The 22,866-nt window shown below is 43.2% G+C and overlaps 1 protein-coding gene and 9 non-coding genes across 11 annotated transcripts; 9 read left to right on the top strand and 1 right to left on the bottom strand.

The window, feature by feature from the left end:
* Nucleotides 1-29: 29 nt before the first annotated feature.
* On the top strand, nt 30-101 carry trnae-cuc (transfer RNA glutamic acid (anticodon CUC)). The gene has a single exon. It is a non-coding gene; the product is annotated as a tRNA-Glu (tRNA).
* A 2,094-nt stretch (nt 102-2,195) lies between these two features.
* On the top strand, nt 2,196-2,267 carry trnae-cuc (transfer RNA glutamic acid (anticodon CUC)). Its single transcript has one exon. It is a non-coding gene; the product is annotated as a tRNA-Glu (tRNA).
* Nucleotides 2,268-3,944: 1,677 nt separating this feature from the next.
* Nucleotides 3,945-4,016, top strand: trnae-cuc (transfer RNA glutamic acid (anticodon CUC)). Its single transcript has one exon. It is a non-coding gene; the product is annotated as a tRNA-Glu (tRNA).
* Nucleotides 4,017-6,110: 2,094 nt separating this feature from the next.
* On the top strand, nt 6,111-6,182 carry trnae-cuc (transfer RNA glutamic acid (anticodon CUC)). Its single transcript has one exon. It is a non-coding gene; the product is annotated as a tRNA-Glu (tRNA).
* A 2,094-nt stretch (nt 6,183-8,276) lies between these two features.
* On the top strand, nt 8,277-8,348 carry trnae-cuc (transfer RNA glutamic acid (anticodon CUC)). Its single transcript has one exon. It is a non-coding gene; the product is annotated as a tRNA-Glu (tRNA).
* Nucleotides 8,349-9,425: 1,077 nt separating this feature from the next.
* Nucleotides 9,426-9,497, top strand: trnae-cuc (transfer RNA glutamic acid (anticodon CUC)). Its single transcript has one exon. It is a non-coding gene; the product is annotated as a tRNA-Glu (tRNA).
* A 1,685-nt stretch (nt 9,498-11,182) lies between these two features.
* trnae-cuc (transfer RNA glutamic acid (anticodon CUC)) lies at nt 11,183-11,254 on the top strand. Its single transcript has one exon. It is a non-coding gene; the product is annotated as a tRNA-Glu (tRNA).
* Nucleotides 11,255-12,778: 1,524 nt separating this feature from the next.
* trnae-cuc (transfer RNA glutamic acid (anticodon CUC)) lies at nt 12,779-12,850 on the top strand. The gene has a single exon. It is a non-coding gene; the product is annotated as a tRNA-Glu (tRNA).
* Nucleotides 12,851-13,502: 652 nt separating this feature from the next.
* On the top strand, nt 13,503-17,896 carry LOC129843768 (gastrula zinc finger protein XlCGF7.1-like). Of its 2 annotated transcripts, none has more exons than XM_055912368.1 (3): nt 13,503-14,313; nt 14,684-14,807; nt 15,126-17,896. In XM_055912368.1, the coding sequence occupies exon 3, from the start codon at nt 15,158-15,160 to the stop codon at nt 15,998-16,000; it is 843 nt and encodes a 280-aa protein (XP_055768343.1). In that variant the 5' UTR covers nt 13,503-14,313; nt 14,684-14,807; nt 15,126-15,157; the 3' UTR covers nt 16,001-17,896. The 2 variants fall into 2 exon arrangements, with proteins under 2 accessions (XP_055768343.1, XP_055768342.1); XM_055912367.1 differs by having other exon boundaries at nt 13,503-14,269.
* trnay-gua (transfer RNA tyrosine (anticodon GUA)) lies at nt 13,546-13,634 on the bottom strand. Its single transcript is given in 2 exon segments — nt 13,546-13,581; nt 13,598-13,634. It is a non-coding gene; the product is annotated as a tRNA-Tyr (tRNA).
* Nucleotides 17,897-22,866: the final 4,970 nt, after the last annotated feature.

Here is a 22,866-nt window from a genome sequence, read left to right on the forward strand (position 1 = left end):
TTGTGGACCAATTTGCACTGCAGTATCCTTCCCTGGTGGTCTAGTGGTTAGGATTCGGCGCTCTCACCGCCGCGGCCCGGGTTCGATTCCCGGTCAGGGAACTTCTCTTTTGCGACTTGTTTACTTGTGCAACCTGTCACAATGAATTTAGTAGGTTATTGCACATACGTACCACTTCAAATTACAAAACCATTTGCCCTGCAGTGTCCTTCCCTGGTGTTCTAGTTGTGCACCAGTCTCTCCTGCAGCAAAGCACCCCCACAACATGATGCTGCCACCCCTGTGCTTCACGGTTGGGATGGTGTTCTAGTGGTCTAGTGGTTAGTATTTGGCGCTCTAACCGCCGCGGCTCGGGTTCGATTCCCGGTCAGGGAACTTCACTTATGCGACTTGTTTACTTGTGCAACCTGTCACAATGAATTTAGTAGGTTATTGCACATATGTACCACTTCAAATTACAAAACCATTTGCCCTGCAGTGTCCTTCCCTGGTGTTCTAGTGGTGCACCAGTCTCTCCTGCAGCAAAGCACCCCCACAACATGATGCTGCCACCCCTGTGCTTCACGGTTGGGATGGTGTTCTTCGGCTTGTAAGACACCCCCTTTCTCCTCCAAACACAACAATGGTCAATATGGCCAAACACTTCTATTTTTGTTTCATCAGACCAGAGGACATTTCTCCAAAAAGTAGGATCTTTGTCCCCAAACTGTAGTCTGGCATTTTCAGGTTATGTCGATATAGGACTCGTTTCACTGTAGATACTTCTGAATCTGTTTCCTCCAGCATCTTCACAAGGTCCTTTGCTGTTGTTTTGCATACTATTGCTTGTACAGAGGAACGTGGTACCTTCAGGCGTTTGGAAATTGCTCCCAAGGATGAACCAGACTTGTGGACGTCTACATTTTATTTCTGAGGTCTTGGCTGATTTCTTTTGAAAATCCCATGATCTCAAGCAAAGAGGCACTGAGTTTGAAGGCAGGCCATGAAATACATCTACAGGTACACCTCCAATTGACTCAAATTATGTCAATTAGCCTATCAGAAGATTCTAAAGCCAGGACATCATGTTTGGTCATTGTCCAAGTTGTTTAAAGGCACAGCCAAACTAGTGTTTGTAAACTTCTGACCGACTGTATGTACCATTTCAAATTGTGGACCAATTTGATCTGCAGTATCCTTCCCTTGTGGTCTAGTGGTTAGGATTCGGTGCTCTCACCGCTGCGGCCCGGGTTCGATTCCCGCTCAGGGAATATCATTACCACTTCAAATTACAAAATGATTTGCCCTGCAGTGTCCTTCTGAGGTCTACATTTTATATCTGAGGTCTTGGCTGATTTCTTTTGAAAATCCCATGATCTCAAGCAAAGAGGCACTGAGTTTGAAGGCAGGCCATGAAATACATCTACAGGTACACCTCCAATTGACTCAAATTATGTCCATTAGCCTATCAGAAGATTCTAAAGCCAGGACATCATTTTTGGTCATTGTCCAAGTTGTTTAAAGGCACAGCCAACCTAGTGTTTGTAAACTTCTGACCCACTGGATTTGTGATACACTGAATTATAAGTGAAATAATCTGTCTGTAAACAAATTTTGGAAAAATTACTTGTGTCATGCACAAAGTAGAAGTCCTAACCGACTTGCCAAAACTATAGTTTGTTAACAAGAAATGTGTGGAATGGTTGACAAATGAGTTTTAATGACTCCAACCTAAGTGTATGTAAACTTCAGACTTCAACTGTATGTACCATTTCAAATTAAGAAACAATTTGAATTGCAGTATCCTTCCCTGGTTGTCTAGTGGTTAGGATTCGGCGCTCTCACCGCCGCGGCCCGGGTTCGATTCCCGGTCAAGGAATATCAGTACCACTTCAAGTTACAAAACGATTTGCCCTGCAGTGTCCTTCTGAGGTCTACATTTTATTTCTGAGGTCTTGGCTGATTTCTTTTGAAAATCCCATGATCTCAAGCAAAGAGGCACTGAGTTTGAAGGCAGGCCATGAAATACATCTACAGGTACACCTCCAATTGACTCAAATTATGTCAATTAGCCTATCAGAAGATTCTAAAGCCAGGACATCATTTTTGGTCATTGTCCAAGTTGTTTAAAGGCACAGCCAAACTAGTGTTTGTAAACTTCTGACCCACTGTATGTACCATTTCAAATTGTGGACCAATTTTCACTGCAGTATCCTTCCCTGGTGGTCTAGTGGTTAGGATTCGGCGCTCTCACCGCCGCGGCCCGGGTTCGATTCCCGGTCAGGGAACTTCTCTTTTGCGACTTGTTTACTTGTGCAACCTGTCACAATGAATTTAGTAGGTTATTGCACATACGTACCACTTCAAATTACAAAACCATTTGCCCTGCAGTGTCCTTCCCTGGTGTTCTAGTTGTGCACCAGTCTCTCCTGCAGCAAAGCACCCCCACAACATGATGCTGCCACCCCTGTGCTTCACGGTTGGGATGGTGTTCTAGTGGTCTAGTGGTTAGTATTTGGCGCTCTCACCGCCGCGGCTCGGGTTCGATTCCCGGTCAGGGAACTTCACTTATGCTACTTGTGCAACCTGTCACAATGAATTTAGTAGGTTATTGCACATATGTATCACTTCAAATTACAAAACCATTTGCCCTGCAGTGTCCTTCCCTGGTGTTCTAGTGGTGCACCAGTCTCTCCTGCAGCAAAGCACCCCCACAACATGATGCTGCCACCCCTGTGCTTCACGGTTGGGATGGTGTTCTTCGGCTTGTAAGACACCCCCTTTCTCCTCCAAACACAACAATGGTCAATATGGCCAAACACTTCTATTTTTGTTTCATCAGACCAGAGGACATTTCTCCAAAAAGTAGGATCTTTGTCCCCAAACTGTAGTCTGGCATTTTCAGGTTATGTCGATATAGGACTCGTTTCACTGTAGATACTTCTGAATCTGTTTCCTCCAGCATCTTCACAAGGTCCTTTGCTGTTGTTTTGCATACTATTGCTTGTACAGAGGAACGTGGTACCTTCGGGCGTTTGGAAATTGCTCCCAAGGATGAACCAGACTTGTGGACGTCTACATTTTATTTCTGAGGTCTTGGCTGATTTCTTTTGAAAATCCCATGATCTCAAGCAAAGAGGCACTGAGTTTGAAGGCAGGCCATGAAATACATCTACAGGTACACCTCCAATTGACTCAAATTATGTCAATTAGCCTATCAGAAGATTCTAAAGCCAGGACATCATGTTTGGTCATTGTCCAAGTTGTTTAAAGGCACAGCCAACCTAGTGTTTGTAAACTTCTGACCCACTGGATTTGTGATACACTGAATTATAAGTGAAATAATCTGTCTGTAAACAAATTTTGGAAAAATTACTTGTGTCATGCACAAAGTAGATGTCCTAACCGACTTGCCAAAACTATAGTTTGTTAACAAGAAATGTGTGGAATGGTTGACAAACGAGTTTTAATGACTCCAACCTAAGTGTATGTAAACTTCAGACTTCAACTGTATGTACCATTTCAAATTGTGAAACAATTTGAATTGCAGTATCCTTCCCTGGTTGTCTAGTGGTTAGGATTCGGCGCTCTCACCGCCGCGGCCCGGGTTTGATTCCCGGTCAGGGAATTTCAGTACCACTTCAAGTTACAAAACGATTTGCCCTGCAGTGTCCTTCTGAGGTCTACATTTTATTTCTGAGGTCTTGGCTGATTTCTTTTGAAAATCCCATGATCTCAAGCAAAGAGGCACTGAGTTTGAAGGCAGGCCATGAAATACATCTACAGGTACACCTCCAATTGACTCAAATTATGTCAATTAGCCTATCAGAAGATTCTAAAGCCAGGACATCATTTTTGGTCATTGTCCAAGTTGTTTAAAGGCACAGCCAAACTAGTGTTTGTAAACTTCTGACCCACTGTATGTACCATTTCAAATTGTGGACCAATTTGCACTGCAGTATCCTTCCCTGGTGGTCTAGTGGTTAGGATTCGGCGCTCTCACCGCCGCGGCCCGGGTTCGATTCCCGGTCAGGGAACTTCTCTTTTGCGACTTGTTTACTTGTGCAACCTGTCACAATGAATTTAGTAGGTTATTGCACATACGTACCACTTCAAATTACAAAACCATTTGCCCTGCAGTGTCCTTCCCTGGTGTTCTAGTTGTGCACCAGTCTCTCCTGCAGCAAAGCACCCCCACAACATGATGCTGCCACCCCTGTGCTTCACGGTTGGGATGGTGTTCTAGTGGTCTAGTGGTTAGTATTTGGCGCTCTCACCGCCGCGGCTCGGGTTCGATTCCCGGTCAGGGAATTTCACTTATGCGACTTGTTTACTTGTGCAACCTGTCACAATGAATTTAGTAGGTTATTGCACATATGTACCACTTCAAATTACAAAACCATTTGCCCTGCAGTGTCCTTCCCTGGTGTTCTAGTGGTGCACCAGTCTCTCCTGCAGCAAAGCACCCCCACAACATGATGCTGCCACCCCTGTGCTTCACGGTTGGGATGGTGTTCTTCGGCTTGTAAGACACCCCCTTTCTCCTCCAAACACAACAATGGTCAATATGGCCAAACACTTCTATTTTTGTTTCATCAGACCAGAGGACATTTCTCCAAAAAGTAGGATCTTTGTCCCCAAACTGTAGTCTGGCATTTTCAGGTTATGTCGATATAGGACTCGTTTCACTGTAGATACTTCTGAATCTGTTTCCTCCAGCATCTTCACAAGGTCCTTTGCTGTTGTTTTGCATACTATTGCTTGTACAGAGGAACGTGGTACCTTCGGGCGTTTGGAAATTGCTCCCAAGGATGAACCAGACTTGTGGACGTCTACATTTTATTTCTGAGGTCTTGGCTGATTTCTTTTGAAAATCCCATGATCTCAAGCAAAGAGGCACTGAGTTTGAAGGCAGGCCATGAAATACATCTACAGGTACACCTCCAATTGACTCAAATTATGTCAATTAGCCTATCAGAAGATTCTAAAGCCAGGACATCATGTTTGGTCATTGTCCAAGTTGTTTAAAGGCACAGCCAAACTAGTGTTTGTAAACTTCTGACCGACTGTATGTACCATTTCAAATTGTGGACCAATTTGATCTGCAGTATCCTTCCCTTGTGGTCTAGTGGTTAGGATTCGGTGCTCTCACCGCTGCGGCCCGGGTTCGATTCCCGCTCAGGGAATATCATTACCACTTCAAATTACAAAACGATTTGCCCAGCAGTGTCCTTCTGAGGTCTACATTTTATATCTGAGGTGTTGGCTGATTTCTTTTGAAAATCCCATGATCTCAAGCAAAGAGGCACTGAGTTTGAAGGCAGGCCATGAAATACATCTACAGGTACACCTCCAATTGACTCAAATTATGTCCATTAGCCTATCAGAAGATTCTAAAGCCACGACATCATTTTTGGTCATTGTCCAAGTTGTTTAAAGGCACAGCCAACCTAGTGTTTGTAAACTTCTGACCCACTGGATTTGTGATACACTGAATTATAAGTGAAATAATCTGTCTGTAAACAAATTTTGGAAAAATTACTTGTGTCATGCACAAAGTAGAAGTCCTAACCGACTTGCCAAAACTATAGTTTGTTAACAAGAAATGTGTGGAATGGTTGACAAATGAGTTTTAATGACTCCAACCTAAGTGTATGTAAACTTCAGACTTCAACTGTATGTACCATTTCAAATTATGAAACAATTTGAATTGCAGTATCCTTCCCTGGTTGTCTAGTGGTTAGGATTCGGCGCTCTCACCGCCGCGGCCCGGGTTCGATTCCCGGTCAAGGAATATCAGTACCACTTCAAGTTACAAAACGATTTGCCCTGCAGTGTCCTTCTGAGGTCTACATTTTATTTCTGAGGTCTTGGCTGATTTCTTTTGAAAATCCCATGATCTCAAGCAAAGAGGCACTGAGTTTGAAGGCAGGCCATGAAATACATCTACAGGTACACCTCCAATTGACTCAAATTATGTCAATTAGCCTATCAGAAGATTCTAAAGCCAGGACATCATTTTTGGTCATTGTCCAAGTTGTTTAAAGGCACAGCCAAACTAGTGTTTGTAAACTTCTGACCCACTGTATGTACCATTTCAAATTGTGGACCAATTTTCACTGCAGTATCCTTCCCTGGTGGTCTAGTGGTTAGGATTCGGCGCTCTCACCGCCGCGGCCCGGGTTCGATTCCCGGTCAGGGAACTTCTCTTTTGCGACTTGTTTACTTGTGCAACCTGTCACAATGAATTTAGTAGGTTATTGCACATACGTACCACTTCAAATTACAAAACCATTTGCCCTGCAGTGTCCTTCCCTGGTGTTCTAGTTGTGCACCAGTCTCTCCTGCAGCAAAGCACCCCCACAACATGATGCTGCCACCCCTGTGCTTCACGGTTGGGATGGTGTTCTAGTGGTCTAGTGGTTGGTATTTGGCGCTCTCACCGCCGCGGCTCGGGTTCGATTCCCGGTCAGGGAACTTCACTTATGCGACTTGTTTACTTGTGCAACCTGTCACAATGAATTTAGTAGGTTATTGCACATATGTATCACTTCAAATTACAAAACCATTTGCCCTGCAGTGTCCTTCCCTGGTGTTCTAGTGGTGCACCAGTCTCTCCTGCAGCAAAGCACCCCCACAACATGATGCTGCCACCCCTGTGCTTCACGGTTGGGATGGTGTTCTTCGGCTTGTAAGACACCCCCTTTCTCCTCCAAACACAACAATGGTCAATATGGCCAAACACTTCTATTTTTGTTTCATCAGACCAGAGGACATTTCTCCAAAAAGTAGGATCTTTGTCCCCAAACTGTAGTCTGGCATTTTCAGGTTATGTCGATATAGGACTCGTTTCACTGTAGATACTTCTGAATCTGTTTCCTCCAGCATCTTCACAAGGTCCTTTGCTGTTGTTTTGCATACTATTGCTTGTACAGAGGAACGTGGTACCTTCGGGCGTTTGGAAATTGCTCCCAAGGATGAACCAGACTTGTGGACGTCTACATTTTATTTCTGAGGTCTTGGCTGATTTCTTTTGAAAATCCCATGATCTCAAGCAAAGAGGCACTGAGTTTGAAGGCAGGCCATGAAATACATCTACAGGTACACCTCCAATTGACTCAAATTATGTCAATTAGCCTATCAGAAGATTCTAAAGCCAGGACATCATGTTTGGTCATTGTCCAAGTTGTTTAAAGGCACAGCCAAACTAGTGTTTGTAAACTTCTGACCGACTGTATGTACCATTTCAAATTGTGGACCAATTTGATCTGCAGTATCCTTCCCTTGTGGTCTAGTGGTTAGGATTCGGTGCTCTCACCGCTGCGGCCCGGGTTCGATTCCCGCTCAGGGAATATCATTACCACTTCAAATTACAAAACGATTTGCCCAGCAGTGTCCTTCTGAGGTCTACATTTTATATCTGAGGTGTTGGCTGATTTCTTTTGAAAATCCCATGATCTCAAGCAAAGAGGCACTGAGTTTGAAGGCAGGCCATGAAATACATCTACAGGTACACCTCCAATTGACTCAAATTATGTCCATTAGCCTATCAGAAGATTCTAAAGCCACGACATCATTTTTGGTCATTGTCCAAGTTGTTTAAAGGCACAGCCAACCTAGTGTTTGTAAACTTCTGACCCACTGGATTTGTGATACACTGAATTATAAGTGAAATAATCTGTCTGTAAACAAATTTTGGAAAAATTACTTGTGTCATGCACAAAGTAGAAGTCCTAACCGACTTGCCAAAACTATAGTTTGTTAACAAGAAATGTGTGGAATGGTTGACAAATGAGTTTTAATGACTCCAACCTAAGTGTATGTAAACTTCAGACTTCAACTGTATGTACCATTTCAAATTATGAAACAATTTGAATTGCAGTATCCTTCCCTGGTTGTCTAGTGGTTAGGATTCGGCGCTCTCACCGCCGCGGCCCGGGTTCGATTCCCGGTCAAGGAATATCAGTACCACTTCAAGTTACAAAACGATTTGCCCTGCAGTGTCCTTCTGAGGTCTACATTTTATTTCTGAGGTCTTGGCTGATTTCTTTTGAAAATCCCATGATCTCAAGCAAAGAGGCACTGAGTTTGAAGGCAGGCCATGAAATACATCTACAGGTACACCTCCAATTGACTCAAATTATGTCAATTAGCCTATCAGAAGATTCTAAAGCCAGGACATCATTTTTGGTCATTGTCCAAGTTGTTTAAAGGCACAGCCAAACTAGTGTTTGTAAACTTCTGACCCACTGTATGTACCATTTCAAATTGTGGACCAATTTTCACTGCAGTATCCTTCCCTGGTGGTCTAGTGGTTAGGATTCGGCGCTCTCACCGCCGCGGCCCGGGTTCGATTCCCGGTCAGGGAACTTCTCTTTTGCGACTTGTTTACTTGTGCAACCTGTCACAATGAATTTAGTAGGTTATTGCACATACGTACCACTTCAAATTACAAAACCATTTGCCCTGCAGTGTCCTTCCCTGGTGTTCTAGTTGTGCACCAGTCTCTCCTGCAGCAAAGCACCCCCACAACATGATGCTGCCACCCCTGTGCTTCACGGTTGGGATGGTGTTCTAGTGGTCTAGTGGTTAGTATTTGGCGCTCTCACCGCCGCGGCTCGGGTTCGATTCCCGGTCAGGGAACTTCACTTATGCGACTTGTTTACTTGTGCAACCTGTCACAATGAATTTAGTAGGTTATTGCACATATGTACCACTTCAAATTACAAAACCATTTGCCCTGCAGTGTCCTTCCCTGGTGTTCTAGTGGTGCACCAGTCTCTCCTGCAGCAAAGCACCCCCACAACATGATGCTGCCACCCCTGTGCTTCACGGTTGGGATGGTGTTCTTCGGCTTGTAAGACACCCCCTTTCTCCTCCAAACACAACAATGGTCAATATGGCCAAACACTTCTATTTTTGTTTCATCAGACCAGAGGACATTTCTCCAAAAAGTAGGATCTTTGTCCCCAAACTGTAGTCTGGCATTTTCAGGTTATGTCGATATAGGACTCGTTTCACTGTAGATACTTCTGAATCTGTTTCCTCCAGCATCTTCACAAGGTCCTTTGCTGTTGTTTTGCATACTATTGCTTGTACAGAGGAACGTGGTACCTTCGGGCGTTTGGAAATTGCTCCCAAGGATGAACCAGACTTGTGGACGTCTACATTTTATTTCTGAGGTCTTGGCTGATTTCTTTTGAAAATCCCATGATCTCAAGCAAAGAGGCACTGAGTTTGAAGGCAGGCCATGAAATACATCTACAGGTACACCTCCAATTGACTCAAATTATGTCAATTAGCCTATCAGAAGATTCTAAAGCCAGAACATCATTTTTGGTCATTGTCCAAGTTGTTTAAAGGCACAGCCAAACTAGTGTTTGTAAACTTCTGACCCACTGTATGTACCATTTCAAATTGTGGACCAATTTGCACTGCAGTATCCTTCCCTGGTGGTCTAGTGGTTAGGATTCGGCGCTCTCACCGCTGCGGCCCGGGTTCGATTCCCGGTCAGGGAACTTCTCTTTTGCGACTTGTTTACTTGTGCAACCTGTCACAATGAATTTAGTAGGTTATTGCACATACGTACCACTTCAAATTACAAAACCATTTGCCCTGCAGTGTCCTTCCCTGGTGTTCTAGTTGTGCACCAGTCTCTCCTGCAGCAAAGCACCCCCACAACATGATGCTGCCACCCCTGTGCTTCACGGTTGGGATGGTGTTCTAGTGGTCTAGTGGTTAGTGTTTGGCGCTCTAACCGCCGCGGCTCGGGTTCGATTCCCGGTCAGGGAACTTCAGTTATGCGACTTGTTTACTTGTGCAACCTGTCACAATGAATTTAGTAGGTTATTGCACATACGTACCACTTCAAATTACAAAACCATTTGCCCTGCAGTGTCCTTCCCTGGTGTTCTAGTTGTGCACCAGTCTCTCCTGCAGCAAAGCACCCCCACAACATGATGCTGCCACCCCTGTGCTTCACGGTTGGGATGGTGTTCTTCGGCTTGTAAGACACCCCCTTTCTCCTCCAAACACAACAATGGTCAATATGGCCAAACACTTCTATTTTTGTTTCATCAGACCAGAGGACATTTCTCCAAAAAGTAGGATCTTTGTCCCCAAACTGTAGTCTGGCATTTTCAGGTTATGTCGATATAGGACTCGTTTCACTGTAGATACTTCTGAATCTGTTTCCTCCAGCATCTTCACAAGGTCCTTTGCTGTTGTTTTGCATACTATTGCTTGTACAGAGGAACGTGGTACCTTCAGGCGTTTGGAAATTGCTCCCAAGGATGAACCAGACTTGTGGACGTCTACATTTTTTTTCTGAGGTCTTGGCTGATTTCTTTTGAAAATCCCATGATCTCAAGCAAAGAGGCACTGAGTTTGAAGGCAGGCCATGAAATACATCTACAGGTACACCTCCAATTGACTCAAATTATGTCAATTAGCCTATCAGAAGATTCTAAAGCCAGGACATCATGTTTGGTCATTGTCCAAGTTGTTTAAAGGCACAGCCAACCTAGTGTTTGTAAACTTCTGACCCACTGGATTTGTGATACACTGAATTATAAGTGAAATAATCTGTCTGTAAACAAATTTTGGAAAAATTACTTGTGTCATGCACAAAGTAGAAGTCCTAACCGACTTGCCAAAACTATAGTTTGTTAACAAGAAATGTGTGGAATGGTTGACAAATGAGTTTTAATGACTCCAACCTAAGTGTATGTAAACTTCAGACTTCAACTGTATGTACCATTTCAAATTATGAAACAATTTGAATTGCAGTATCCTTCCCTGGTTGTCTAGTGGTTAGGATTCGGCGCTCTCACCGCCGCGGCCCGGGTTCGATTCCCGGTCAAGGAATATCAGTACCACTTCAAGTTACAAAACGATTTGCCCTGCAGTGTCCTTCTGAGGTCTACGTTTTATTTCTGAGGTCTTGGCTGATTTCTTTTGAAAATCCCATGATCTCAAGCAAAGAGGCACTGAGTTTGAAGGCAGGCCATGAAATACATCTACAGGTACACCTCCAATTGACTCAAATTATGTCAATTAGCCTATCAGAAGATTCTAAAGCCAGGACATCATTTTTGGTCATTGTCCAAGTTGTTTAAAGGCACAGCCAAACTAGTGTTTGTAAACTTCTGACCCACTGTATGTACCATTTCAAATTGTGGACCAATTTGCACTGCAGTATCCTTCCCTGGTGGTCTAGTGGTTAGGATTCGGCGCTCTCACCGCCGCGGCCCGGGTTCGATTCCCGGTCAGGGAACTTCTCTTTTGCGACTTGTTTACTTGTGCAACCTGTCACAATGAATTTAGTAGGTTATTGCACATACGTACCACTTCAAATTACAAAACCATTTGCCCTGCAGTGTCCTTCCCTGGTGTTCTAGTTGTGCACCAGTCTCTCCTGCAGCAAAGCACCCCCACAACATGATGCTGCCACCCCTGTGCTTCACGGTTGGGATGGTGTTCTTCGGCTTGTAAGACACCCCCTTTCTCCTCCAAACACAACAATGGTCAATATGGCCAAACACTTCTATTTTTGTTTCATCAGACCAGAGGACATTTCTCCAAAAAGTAGGATCTTTGTCCCCAAACTGTAGTCTGGCATTTTCAGGTTATGTCGATATAGGACTCGTTTCACTGTAGATACTTCTGAATCTGTTTCCTCCAGCATCTTCACAAGGTCCTTTGCTGTTGTTTTGCATACTATTGCTTGTACAGAGGAACGTGGTACCTTCGGGCGTTTGGAAATTGCTCCCAAGGATGAACCAGACTTGTGGACGTCTACATTTTATTTCTGAGGTCTTGGCTGATTTCTTTTGAAAATCCCATGATCTCAAGCAAAGAGGCACTGAGTTTGAAGGCAGGCCATGAAATACATCTACAGGTACACCTCCAATTGACTCAAATTATGTCAATTAGCCTATCAGAAGATTCTAAAGCCAGGACATCATTTTTGGTCATTGTCCAAGTTGTTTAAAGGCACAGCCAAACTAGTGTTTGTAAACTTCTGACCCACTGGATTTGTGATACACTGAATTATAAGTGAAATAATCTGTCTGTAAACAAATTTTGGAAAAATTACTTGTGTCATGCACAAAGTAGAAGTCCTAACCGACTTGCCAAAACTATAGTTTGTTAACAAGAAATGTGTGGAATGGTTGACAAATGAGTTTTAATGACTCCAACCTAAGTGTATGTAAACTTCAGACTTCAACTGTATGTACCATTTCAAATTATGAAACAATTTGAATTGCAGTATCCTTCCCTGGTTGTCTAGTGGTTAGGATTCGGCGCTCTCACCGCCACGGCACGGGTTCGATTCCCGGTCAGGGAATATCAGTACCACTTCAAGTTACAAAACGATTTGCCCTGCAGTGTCCTTCTGAGGTCTACATTTTATTTCTTAGGTCTTGGCTGATTTCTTTTGAAAATCCCATGATCTCAAGCAAAGAGGCACTGAGTTTGAAGGCAGGCCATGAAATACATCTACAGGTACACCTCCAATTGACTCAAATTATGTCAATTAGCCTATCAGAAGATTCTAAAGCCAGGACATAATTTTAAGTGAAATAATCTGTCTGTAAACAATTTTTGGAAAAATTACTTGTGTCATGCACAAAGTAGATGTCCTAACCGACTTGCCAAAACTATAGTTTGTTAACAAGATTTGTGTGGAATGGTTGATAAACGAGTGTTAATGACTCCAACCTAAGTGTATGTAAACTTCTGACTTCAACTGTATGTACCATTTCAAATTGTGGGCCATTTTGCACAAGAGTATCCTTCCCTGGTGGTCTAGTGGTTAGGATTCGGCGCTCTCACCGCCGCGGCCCGGGTTCGATTCCCGGTCAGGGAACTACGCTTTTGCGACTTGTGCAACCGGTCACAATGAATTTAGTAGGTTATCGCACATACGTACGATTTTACATTGCAACTCAATCCATACCACTATAATAATATATTATAAGTCATTGTGAACTTTTTAATATCTTGATGACTCATGCTACATTTATGACATGAATACAAAAACATCCTCCAGGGAGCAGGATTTGAACCAGCGACCTAAAATGTTTATTATTTACCATCCTACAGTCCACCGATCTAGCAACTGAGATATCGAAGGACTAAGATGATTTGGAAATGTGGATTATCCTATGCGTTCTGAATCCTTTTTTAATATTTTGTGAGTTAACTTGGAATCTTTCCTAATTAGAAAACTGGAAATGCACGTTTTATTCTCTATAGGGGAATGTGCGAACAACAGGCACATGTATATCTTTTAGGGGCATTTATGAGGTAGGAAAAGGGTCCCCCTCAAGTCGGATTTCAGCATGTAGTGTTCTACAGTCCTCTGCTCTACCAACTGAGCTACTGAATGTGGAGAACTTTTTGATAAACTTGAAGTGTTTTGTTTTCTTCTGTATGATTGGATTCGTACACCTAGACTATTCTTTAAGGAAACTGGAAATGCACATATTATTCTCTATAGGGGGATGTGCGAACAGTTAAAAATATTGTTTGGGGCCCATTGATGAGGTAGAAAAAGTGTCCTCCTTCGAGCCGGATTTGAACCAGCGACCTAAGGATTTCAGCATTTAGGGTTCTACAGTCCTCCGCTCTACCAACTGAGCTATCGAAGGGACATGGATGAATTTGGAGCAAAACGTTCATGATTGTACCGTAGCATTGAGTTTAATCTTTTCTACCGGATGTTGATCAACGTTGACCATTCAGCCAACGTGAGATTTCCGTGTATTGAGCGCTCGTCAGAACTGCCGAAATGTCTACAAACGGGTCTTTCCAGGCACAACTTTCTACAATTATGGAGACGCTGACGACGTCTGCCGTTGCAGAGATTATAAAACTGTTCGATTACAGTTCTGCCCTTCTATTCTCGGAGATATCCCGACAACAGGGAGAGAACGACGCTCTTCGGAAGGCATTGCACTGTATGCAAATCGAGTTCGGGACCGAGAGACCAAAGCGGGGCACCTCTTCTGTTGATATATCTTTAGAAGTTCAGCTTTGCGACGTGATCCCTACGTTGAGTGTGACGATGTTCTCTTATAGCGATTTAGCTAGCTCTGTGTAATCATGCATGTAAAAAGTCACTATAAGTAGCCTACATCACCCTTTTATTGTTGTGTGCAGAGAATAATAAAGCTGTGGGGGACCAGTGGTTTCCGGACAAGCAGTTGGTTGTGAGTGAGAGGCACTATGGAGTGGACGCTGCCATCGAAGTGGGAGAAACCAATGCATCGCAGCGAAGAAGGAAGTTGGTTAACATTCGTATTTATGGTGTCTGGTCCTTGAACTGCTGTATGTCAATGTTGGCCTAGCTACATGGATGGAGTATTGTATAAATTAATTATAAGACTAGGATGGTACAACGCCTCTCATGATGTTCTTGTTTTACCAAATTGACCACTTTTTAGCATTAACGGTATATTGACAACCATTGAATAGCGAGTGTAGCAGTACATGGTTTCATATCACATTAGAAACCGCCCTGTGTCAGAGAGAAAAGTATTGATCTAAAATACGAAGTACCTGTCGGTCAGTGGCAGTCACTCGCCCATGTTGTTCAGTTTGTGTCCACATACAACGTTAGCTTTGGAGTGCAATGGCTTGTATGTTATAGAAGTGGTATAATGTTAGTTTAAACGTTTAAACGTCCTATTTGTTGCAGTTTCCTGACGTGAAACAGATCATTTTACAACCAGACCCTAAAGGTGAGGACAGGCCAGAGGAGGTTGTGGAGGCTAGTCACCCGGAGGAAGCAGAGTATATCATTATCGGTGGAGAAGGAAATGGTAGTTATATCTAACAATACTACTAACACTGTGATCATGTTGACAGTGTTCTGTTGTGTGAACTGCACTTTTTCTACCTGTGTTTACTGTCCCTTCTCTGTTTGAATATGTGTTTTTATGTATGCACAGAGCCGCAACCAACATTTCCCAACAGGGATAAACCAGTAATTAGCTTATCTATCTTATGTTAAAGCTGACTTTAAATGAAAACTAACTTGAATGTTAAAACGCATGTTGTTCTGATACTTCGCACTAAACTACGTTGTCATTGTCAACAAATGCTCCAAAACCGTCACTTGACTCATACTGTTTCTGCAGGTGGCCTGTCCCTAGAAGATGATTTCCAGGCCATGGACGAGAGCCAGTCAGAGGCGTACCACAGCTCCACAGCAGAGCCCGAGGAAGAAGACACCAGCCAAGACTTCAGAGAGGAGCTGGAGATGTGGGTCAAGTCTGAGCCGGGGTCAGAGGGCGACACCGTCAGCTTCACCCCCAGTGTCGCAGAAAACAAGATGGTCGACCTCCTCACGGGCAGGGAAATGCACGCCTGTTCATACTGCAACAAACGCTTCAACTACCGTAGCCAGGTGATAATCCACGAGCGGGTTCACACGAGGGAGAGGCCGTTCGTCTGCAAACAGTGCGGCAAGGGTTTCTCCCAGATGAACAACCTCAACAAGCACCAGCTCTGTCACAGGAGAGGGGAATCACGAGTGTGGCAAGGCGTTCTGCCACGCCCAGAGCCTGAAGAATCACATGGTGGCAAGGCGTTCTGCCACGCCCAGAGCCTGAAGAATCACGAGTGTGGCAAGGCATTCTGCCACGCCCAGAGCCTGAAGAATCACATGGTGGCAGCTCACGGCTTCGGCACGAGGTTGGACTGCGAGACGTGCAGCAAGACGTTTCACAATAAGAAAGCTCTCATCGCACACTCCACCAGTCACCGCAGGGCTTTCGGCTGCGAGATATGCGGGAAGGCTTTCGGTACGAAACAAACTCTTAAGACCCACCAGTTTACTCACACGGGGGAGCGTCCGTTCATCTGCAACTACTGCGGCAAGAGCTTTGCCTACCTCTGTAACCTTAAAACTCACAAGAGGGTGCACACTGGGGAGAAGCCCTTTGGCTGTGAGCGGTGTGGCAAGTGTTTCACTCAGAAACACTGCCTGGAGAAAGACTTGTGTAAAGATTAAAAAGCTGTAGATATACAGAGTAACTGCAGCAAACTACCGTCCGTCTATGTTTACTTGTTGGCACCAAATGTTCCATGGCCGTAACATTCTAATCTGCGTTCTGACTAGAATGTTGTGGTCTTGTAGTCTGGGTACCCCTCTGATTAGCTAACGTTCCACTCCTTGTGCTATGCGCCATAGAGACTGGCCTTTCTTCAATCTCAGCGTTTAATATGCAGCTGGATTTTGCGAGGAGTTACTGATTTGTTGTTGGAAATAAGGTTATTGTTTGGCAATGGCACAGAGTACAAGGAGTGGTATGTTAGCTAAACAGACTGGTAGCCATGCTAGTGGTCTTGTGCTATCATGGGGGAATTCTAAACCTAAAACCAAGTTTGTTGAACTCTGCAAATTCTATTGCTTTGTTGAGGAGACTTAAGTGTCTCGAGTAAAGCGTCTACATATGTGTGGGACAGATTGACCTGTGCATACAGTTATTGTTTTTTCTTATATCACATTTTAATTTGCACGATTACGAAGTACATTGACTGTTACTACTACAACTTCTATCATTACTGTGGCGGTAAGAATAGTGTGAGGGGATTGACACACAAAGCAAAATCACACCTTCACATTCTGATTGAACAGAAATAGATCTCCCCCTGTTGAGTTAGGTTTCTCTCAAAGTTTATTGGTCGTCACTAGCTTCCACAGCTACAAACCCGCCAGTTTCTACAATTTCTCTTCTTACATTTTGATTTTAAACCTAACCACAATGCTATTCTTATGCCTAACCCTAACCTTAACATGAAGAGCAAAAATGAAAATACATACATTTTTACGATAGAGCCCGTTTTGACTTTGTGGCTAGTGAAAACAAAGTTTATTCTGATCAAGGTCATTTTCTCTACTGACCCTTTTTACTGTACTACAAATATAGCCTACATATTTTATTTGTTTGTTTTAACAAATGTAATTTCGCCAAAGCAGCTGGCATTCACTGTGTACATTATATCCAATGCATGCTTCTATGTTGTAATGATAAAATATTGTATTCTGTCCTGAGTCTGTCCGCATATATAGCATAACATATACTGTTGTATTTCATTGAGAAAACAATTCTTGACAATACGTATTTCACTTGGTCTGGGTATTAAGTATTGCTAGAAGAACTTTTTATTTCTTTCACTTTCATCTTAAAGCGGCAATCGGCAGTTGAAACAATAACAAAGTGTCCTAGCCACCCCTGTTCTTGGTAACAAAGCATAAGGAGGGGGCTGAAGTAATGTACCAACTCTCAAATACATAGACAGAGCTATGGATGCAAGGACTGACCAACCATGATATCAAAATTATAGTTGTAACCATGTTTTGAGGCTATGTAGTGTTTGTTTACATTTACTTTGTTTACAAACATTGGGATAAAAAAAGCATCTATTTGGTGTTCTTGGGGTAAAAAAAAGTGTCTTTTGGGTTCTGATGAGGTATGACAGTTGAATCTAGCTCGTGAGGCATTTATAGGTTATATTCTCCAAGAATCAATGAGTACATATTCATTTATACGTCCAAAATGGATATAGCAACTGCGGATTTCCCTTTTAAAAATTGGCATGCAATTCATACATCTGTGGTTGATAAATCAGAATAGATTGCAGAGAGTACCAGTATAACAAACACTCTGCTTTGCCCCCTCACGCTCTCATAAACCATTCAAGCCTGGTAGGTGGCGGAGGCGAGCTACACACTTTTATGTAATGGGTATCAAATTGAAGATGCTGGAACAGAGCCAAGAGACGGTATAGAATCACTGGCTGAAGTAGAGGAACTGTCGGGGAGTCGGTAGCCTAAATAATTGCATGAGATGAGTTCAATTGGATATAAAACGTACAATTAAACAATGTCACCAAAGAAATATAATTACTCTCTCCTAATTTTCTATTTAATATTCCTAACTTAACACTTACATCTAAGAAAAACTACACATTGTAAATAAATGCTTTTGTCTTTTTTAGAAAATAAATGCATTCTTTAATAGCTCAATGTGATTCAAAATAATGTAAGCAAATGCTTCTACCATGTATGTCCAAGTCAGTTATCACTCTCGCTGTGAGGAGAGGTGTTGGAGGCAGTTCATGAATCGGTGCGGGGTGTCCCACTCTGAGCCAAAGTGCTGAGCATCTCATTGTCAGGCGACAGCGCAGCCAGATGTGCGGCCAACTCGCTCTGCTTTGCCTCAACAACGTCCTCCCGAACAGACAGCATTATCTCTGCCATGAGTCTTTTGGATGAGTCTATTTTAAAGATAGACTCCTTGTCTGAGCTGTCCACCGCTCTTAATGAATAAAAAATAAATTTAATATGTGCAGCGCTTTTCATAACAGAGTTCTCGAAGCTCTACGAAAGTTCTACAAAAATAAAAACATTTAGAATCAAGGCTGTTCAAATATCAACAGTGGGCTAGGTGTTAAAAAGATTTTCAGATTAGGACTATGAGAAAGACAGTATTACCTTGGCCTCTGGGACTCTGGAGTTGAGAATTCTCCCTCGAATGATGATGGACTGGTTGATCGCATTGTCTCAGTTGGGAAATGAAAAGCATCCCTGCAAACTGTGTAAATGTGCATCTTTTTGGGGGGCTCCTCTGGAACCTTCCTAAGGCGAAGCACTGGGCGCCGTGGCAGCCTCACCTTTGGCTTTCCCTCTGGAGGAGTAGGGACGAGGCCAGAGACATTGAAGACTGATTGGGAAGAGGTCAGGAGGGATTTGGACAGACTGTCTTCTTCGTATGTGGAGGAAATCCTTTGGGCCTCTTTGTCAATAGGGATATCGGATCGACTGGAGGGAAACTCCAATGAGCTCCGACAGTTGCTCATGGCATAAAGTGAGGATGATGCAGAGGCATCCTTTTGCAACTGTGTCAGTTTCGATTCTGTGCCGTATGAAACTTCCTTTGAGGTTGAAGTAGGCACACCAATTACGGAGAGAGAGTCAATGCTTCTACTGAGGTGAGTAGCATTTTCAATGTCTTCAGGATTCTTCAAAGCATCAAGGTAGGACATTGACAGGCATCCTTTGACGGGCATGCAATTGACTGGGGATGCTGGTTTTGAAGTAATCACTTTCTGAAGATCAAGGTCTTCCTGTGAGGATATTGCACCAGCGCTCCGCCTGAGGAACCCATCCTCATCCAGTAGGTCATCACAGACAGTGTCCATGAGGCCTGAGGCAATATATTTTATCTTCAGGGATGACATCCAGATCCCTGGATATCCCTCAAAAGCTTCAGTTGAGTAAGATGCTACATCATCTAGGTCAGGCTGGAGTCCAGCCACATTAGGAACAAATGGTGTGTTGCTTGCCTTGAGAGAGGTTCCCATAGCACCCAAAATGTTGCTGACAGCATTGATGGCAGTCTGGCTTGCCTTGGGGGAAATCGTCCTGTTGGGAGAATCTCGTCTAATCATATTGATTATTTTAGTGTTGACCTGCTCCAGAACTTTGATGATTTGGTCTTTGGCAGTAGACTGTAGTTTGGGGGTAAGTGAAATGGCATCTACGTTGGCATTCATCATCTCACTGGCTTTCCCGGTCAGCTGACAAGCCTGGTCTTTACTGAGTTTTCTGGATACACTTTTCAACATATCCTCAATAATTTCTTTCTCTGAACAGTCCTCGCTTTTGAGGTTCACCGATCCAAATTGAGGCAAAGAGACAGAATGTCTTACCTCATTCCTCACAGATTGGGCCAGGGTTTCTTTGAAAGGTTCTGTGCTAATTTGGTCCAGAACTCCATCCACAAGGGTGACATAGAGGTTAGGGAAAGAGGTGCTTCTGGTGGCCTGGTGAGCTTTCCTTCTAGGGGATGAGTTAAAGACATAACTTACTCTAATGACTCTTTTTTCATCCGTATTCTTCTCACCTGGAGATATGAGCGCTGTGTCTTGGATCAAAATTGGCTTTACCTCATGGTCTTCAATCTTTATTGCAAGGACCTGTGATTTTGTGTGGCGTTCATCAAATCCAGACAGGCTGCTCTGAATTGGTCCAGGAACAACAACATTTGATGTACCTTCTTCAGGATCGTCATGTAGTAGGGCTAGTGGCTGGTCGTCTAAAATCATTTCACTGCACATATCGATGGCATCTTCCACTAAATCATCAGCGATCAACTCAACTTTTGTAGAGGCCATTGATTTCGCTGGGTGCTCGCCTATTGCCTCAGAGAGCATTCCTTCCATATCTGCTCTGGAAGTAGTACAAGAACATGGAACAATGGCCATCACAGTTGTCTCCATGTCACCCAGAAGACTGCTCACTTTATTGATGGCTGTTCGGCTTACCTTTGGAGATAGAATCAGAATAATTTATCGCCATGCAACAAATGCAGTGGTGTAAAGTACTGAAGTAAAAATACTTTAAAGTACTACTTCAGTAGTTTATTTGGGTATCTGTACTTCACTATTTATATATTTTTGACAACTTTTACTTCTACTTCACTACATTCCTCATGAAAATAAAGTACTTTCTACTCCATACATTTTCCCTGTCATCCAAAAGTACTCATTACATTTTGAATGCTTAGCAGGATGGGAAAATAGTCCAATTCACACATTTATCAAGAGAACATCCCTGGCAGACTCACTAAATACACATGCTTCATTTGTAAGTGTTGGAGTGTGCTCCTGGCTATCTGTAATTTAAAATTACAAAAAAATGGTGTTGTCTGGTTTGCTTAATATAAGGAATTTGAAATGATTTATACTTTTACTCTTGATTCTTAGATATATTTCAAACCAAATACTTTTAGACTTTTACTTAAGTAGTATCTTACTGGGTGACTCATTTTTACTTCATTTTTTCATTTTCTATTGGTATCTTCACTTTTACTCAAATATGACAATTGGGTACTTTTTCCACCACTGAACAAATGATACTAGGAATTTATCTTGGTGTTGCAAATAGAAGCATCCCCATCAACAATCACATCAACAATCAATCAGATCACCATCAACACAGATAAAACATCAACACAAATACATTAAGAACACCTGCTCTTTCTATGACATAGACTGACCAGGTGAAAGCTATGATCCCTTATGGATATCACCTGTTGATTCCACTTCAAATCAGTGTAGATTAAGGGGAGGAGACAGGTTAAAGAAGGATTTTTAAACACTGGGACCATGTGTGTGCCACTTAAATTTATTTATTTATTTATTTATTTTACCGTTATTTTACCAGGTAAGTTGACTGAGAACACATTCTCATTTGCAGCAACGACCTGGGGAATAGTTATAGGGGAGAGGAGGGGGATGAATGAGCCAATTGTAAACTGGGGATTATTAGGTGACCATGATGGTTTGAGGGCCAGATTGGGAATTTAGCCAGGACACCGGGGTTAACACCCCTACTCTAAATGGTGAATGGGCAAGACAAAACATTGAATTGCCTTTGAACGGGGTATAGTAGTAGGTGCCAGGCACACCAGCTTGTGTCTAGAACTGAAACGCTCCAAGGTTTTTCACGCTCAACAGTTCCAAGAATAGTCCACAACCCAATGGACATCCAGCCAATTTGACACAACTGTGGGAAGCATTGGAGTCAACATGGGCCACCATCCCTGTGGAATGCTTTCGACACCACTCAATATTAGATTAGGAAGGTGTTCCTAATGCTTAGTATACTCAGTGTACATGACCTCCCTTGTAGGAAAAGTGTCCTGGCATCACACAGCACATATAAATGTTGCATACAACATTACACAGTACATACAATATTAATATATTGACTTACTTCTGGGGATAGACATCTCTTGGGAGAACCCTTCTTGATCTTGACAACAACATTTGTCTTGACCTCCTGGAAAACTTTCTGTATCAGTTGTGCTGCAGCAGATTCTAGTCTGTAGATCTCTTCTTCATCTGAGGCCTCTTCAGCCACGGTACTAGAGCTTGTTCCTCCGCACTGTCGGGATACTTCCTTCAGCATATCCTCTAGCATTTCCCTCTCAAAGTAATTATCAATTTGAAGGTTCAACAATCCACATTCAGGCATAGAAAGGGTGCGTCTCACCTCATTCTTCACTGATTGGGCCAGATTGTCTTTGAAGGGTTCTGTGCTGAAGTGATCCATAACTGCATCTACAACAAGTCCATACAGGTTGGGAAGAGAAGCGCTTCTGGTGGCTGCATTTTCTTTCTTCACCTTGTGCAAGAGAATAGGCTTTGAAACAACTTCTTCAGTATTGACTGAGGGGACAGAAAGGACGTTGTCTGTTTCACTGGTGTTTCCATTCTCTACTCTTTCTTCTTTGCATTCTACAGTGGTTGTGGTATCCGTCTCCTGGGACGAGGTTGATGCAGCTGCGGAGACCTTTGAGCTGCTTGTCTTACTGTTGTTTTCTGCAACCTCTGAAGTGTTAGATGAAAACACCATTCCATAACTGGGAGAGTTGGATAAAGATGAGATCACTGGCTCCGAGGGAAGTATTTCCAGAGTCAGGGAAGGAGCTTTTTCATCTCTTTCACCCTGAAGCTCAGGAAAAGCCAGCTCGAATAGGATGCTGTCATATGCAGTGTTAATAAGGTCACAGGCGACACCTTCTAGTTTTGAACAGGAATCTCGCCGGTTCTCGGGGTCTGCCTTTTTTAATGCAGTCAATGCAGGTGGCTGAATGTTTGTTATACCTGAGGTGCCTTCTTCAGCATCACAGTCTAGTGCAAGCTCTTCAATGTTTTCCTCATTTAATAAGTGTTTAATGTCTTCCAAAACATTGCTTACCACATCAATGGCTGTTTGGCTGGCCTTTACAGAGACAACTCTGAATTGGGTAGGGGAGTCTTCTCGGATCATTACGATAACCTGCTCCTGGACTTCCTCCAGAACGT

Source organism: Salvelinus fontinalis, unplaced genomic scaffold (genome assembly GCF_029448725.1).
Source record: "Salvelinus fontinalis isolate EN_2023a unplaced genomic scaffold, ASM2944872v1 scaffold_0162, whole genome shotgun sequence".
Classification (NCBI taxonomy): Eukaryota; Metazoa; Chordata; class Actinopteri; order Salmoniformes; family Salmonidae; genus Salvelinus; species Salvelinus fontinalis.

Bases quoted from the DNA above. Each gene is read 5' to 3' on its own strand.
- LOC129843768 (XM_055912368.1), top strand. From the start codon at position 15,158: ATGGACGAGAGCCAGTCAGAGGCGTACCACAGCTCCACAGCAGAGCCC.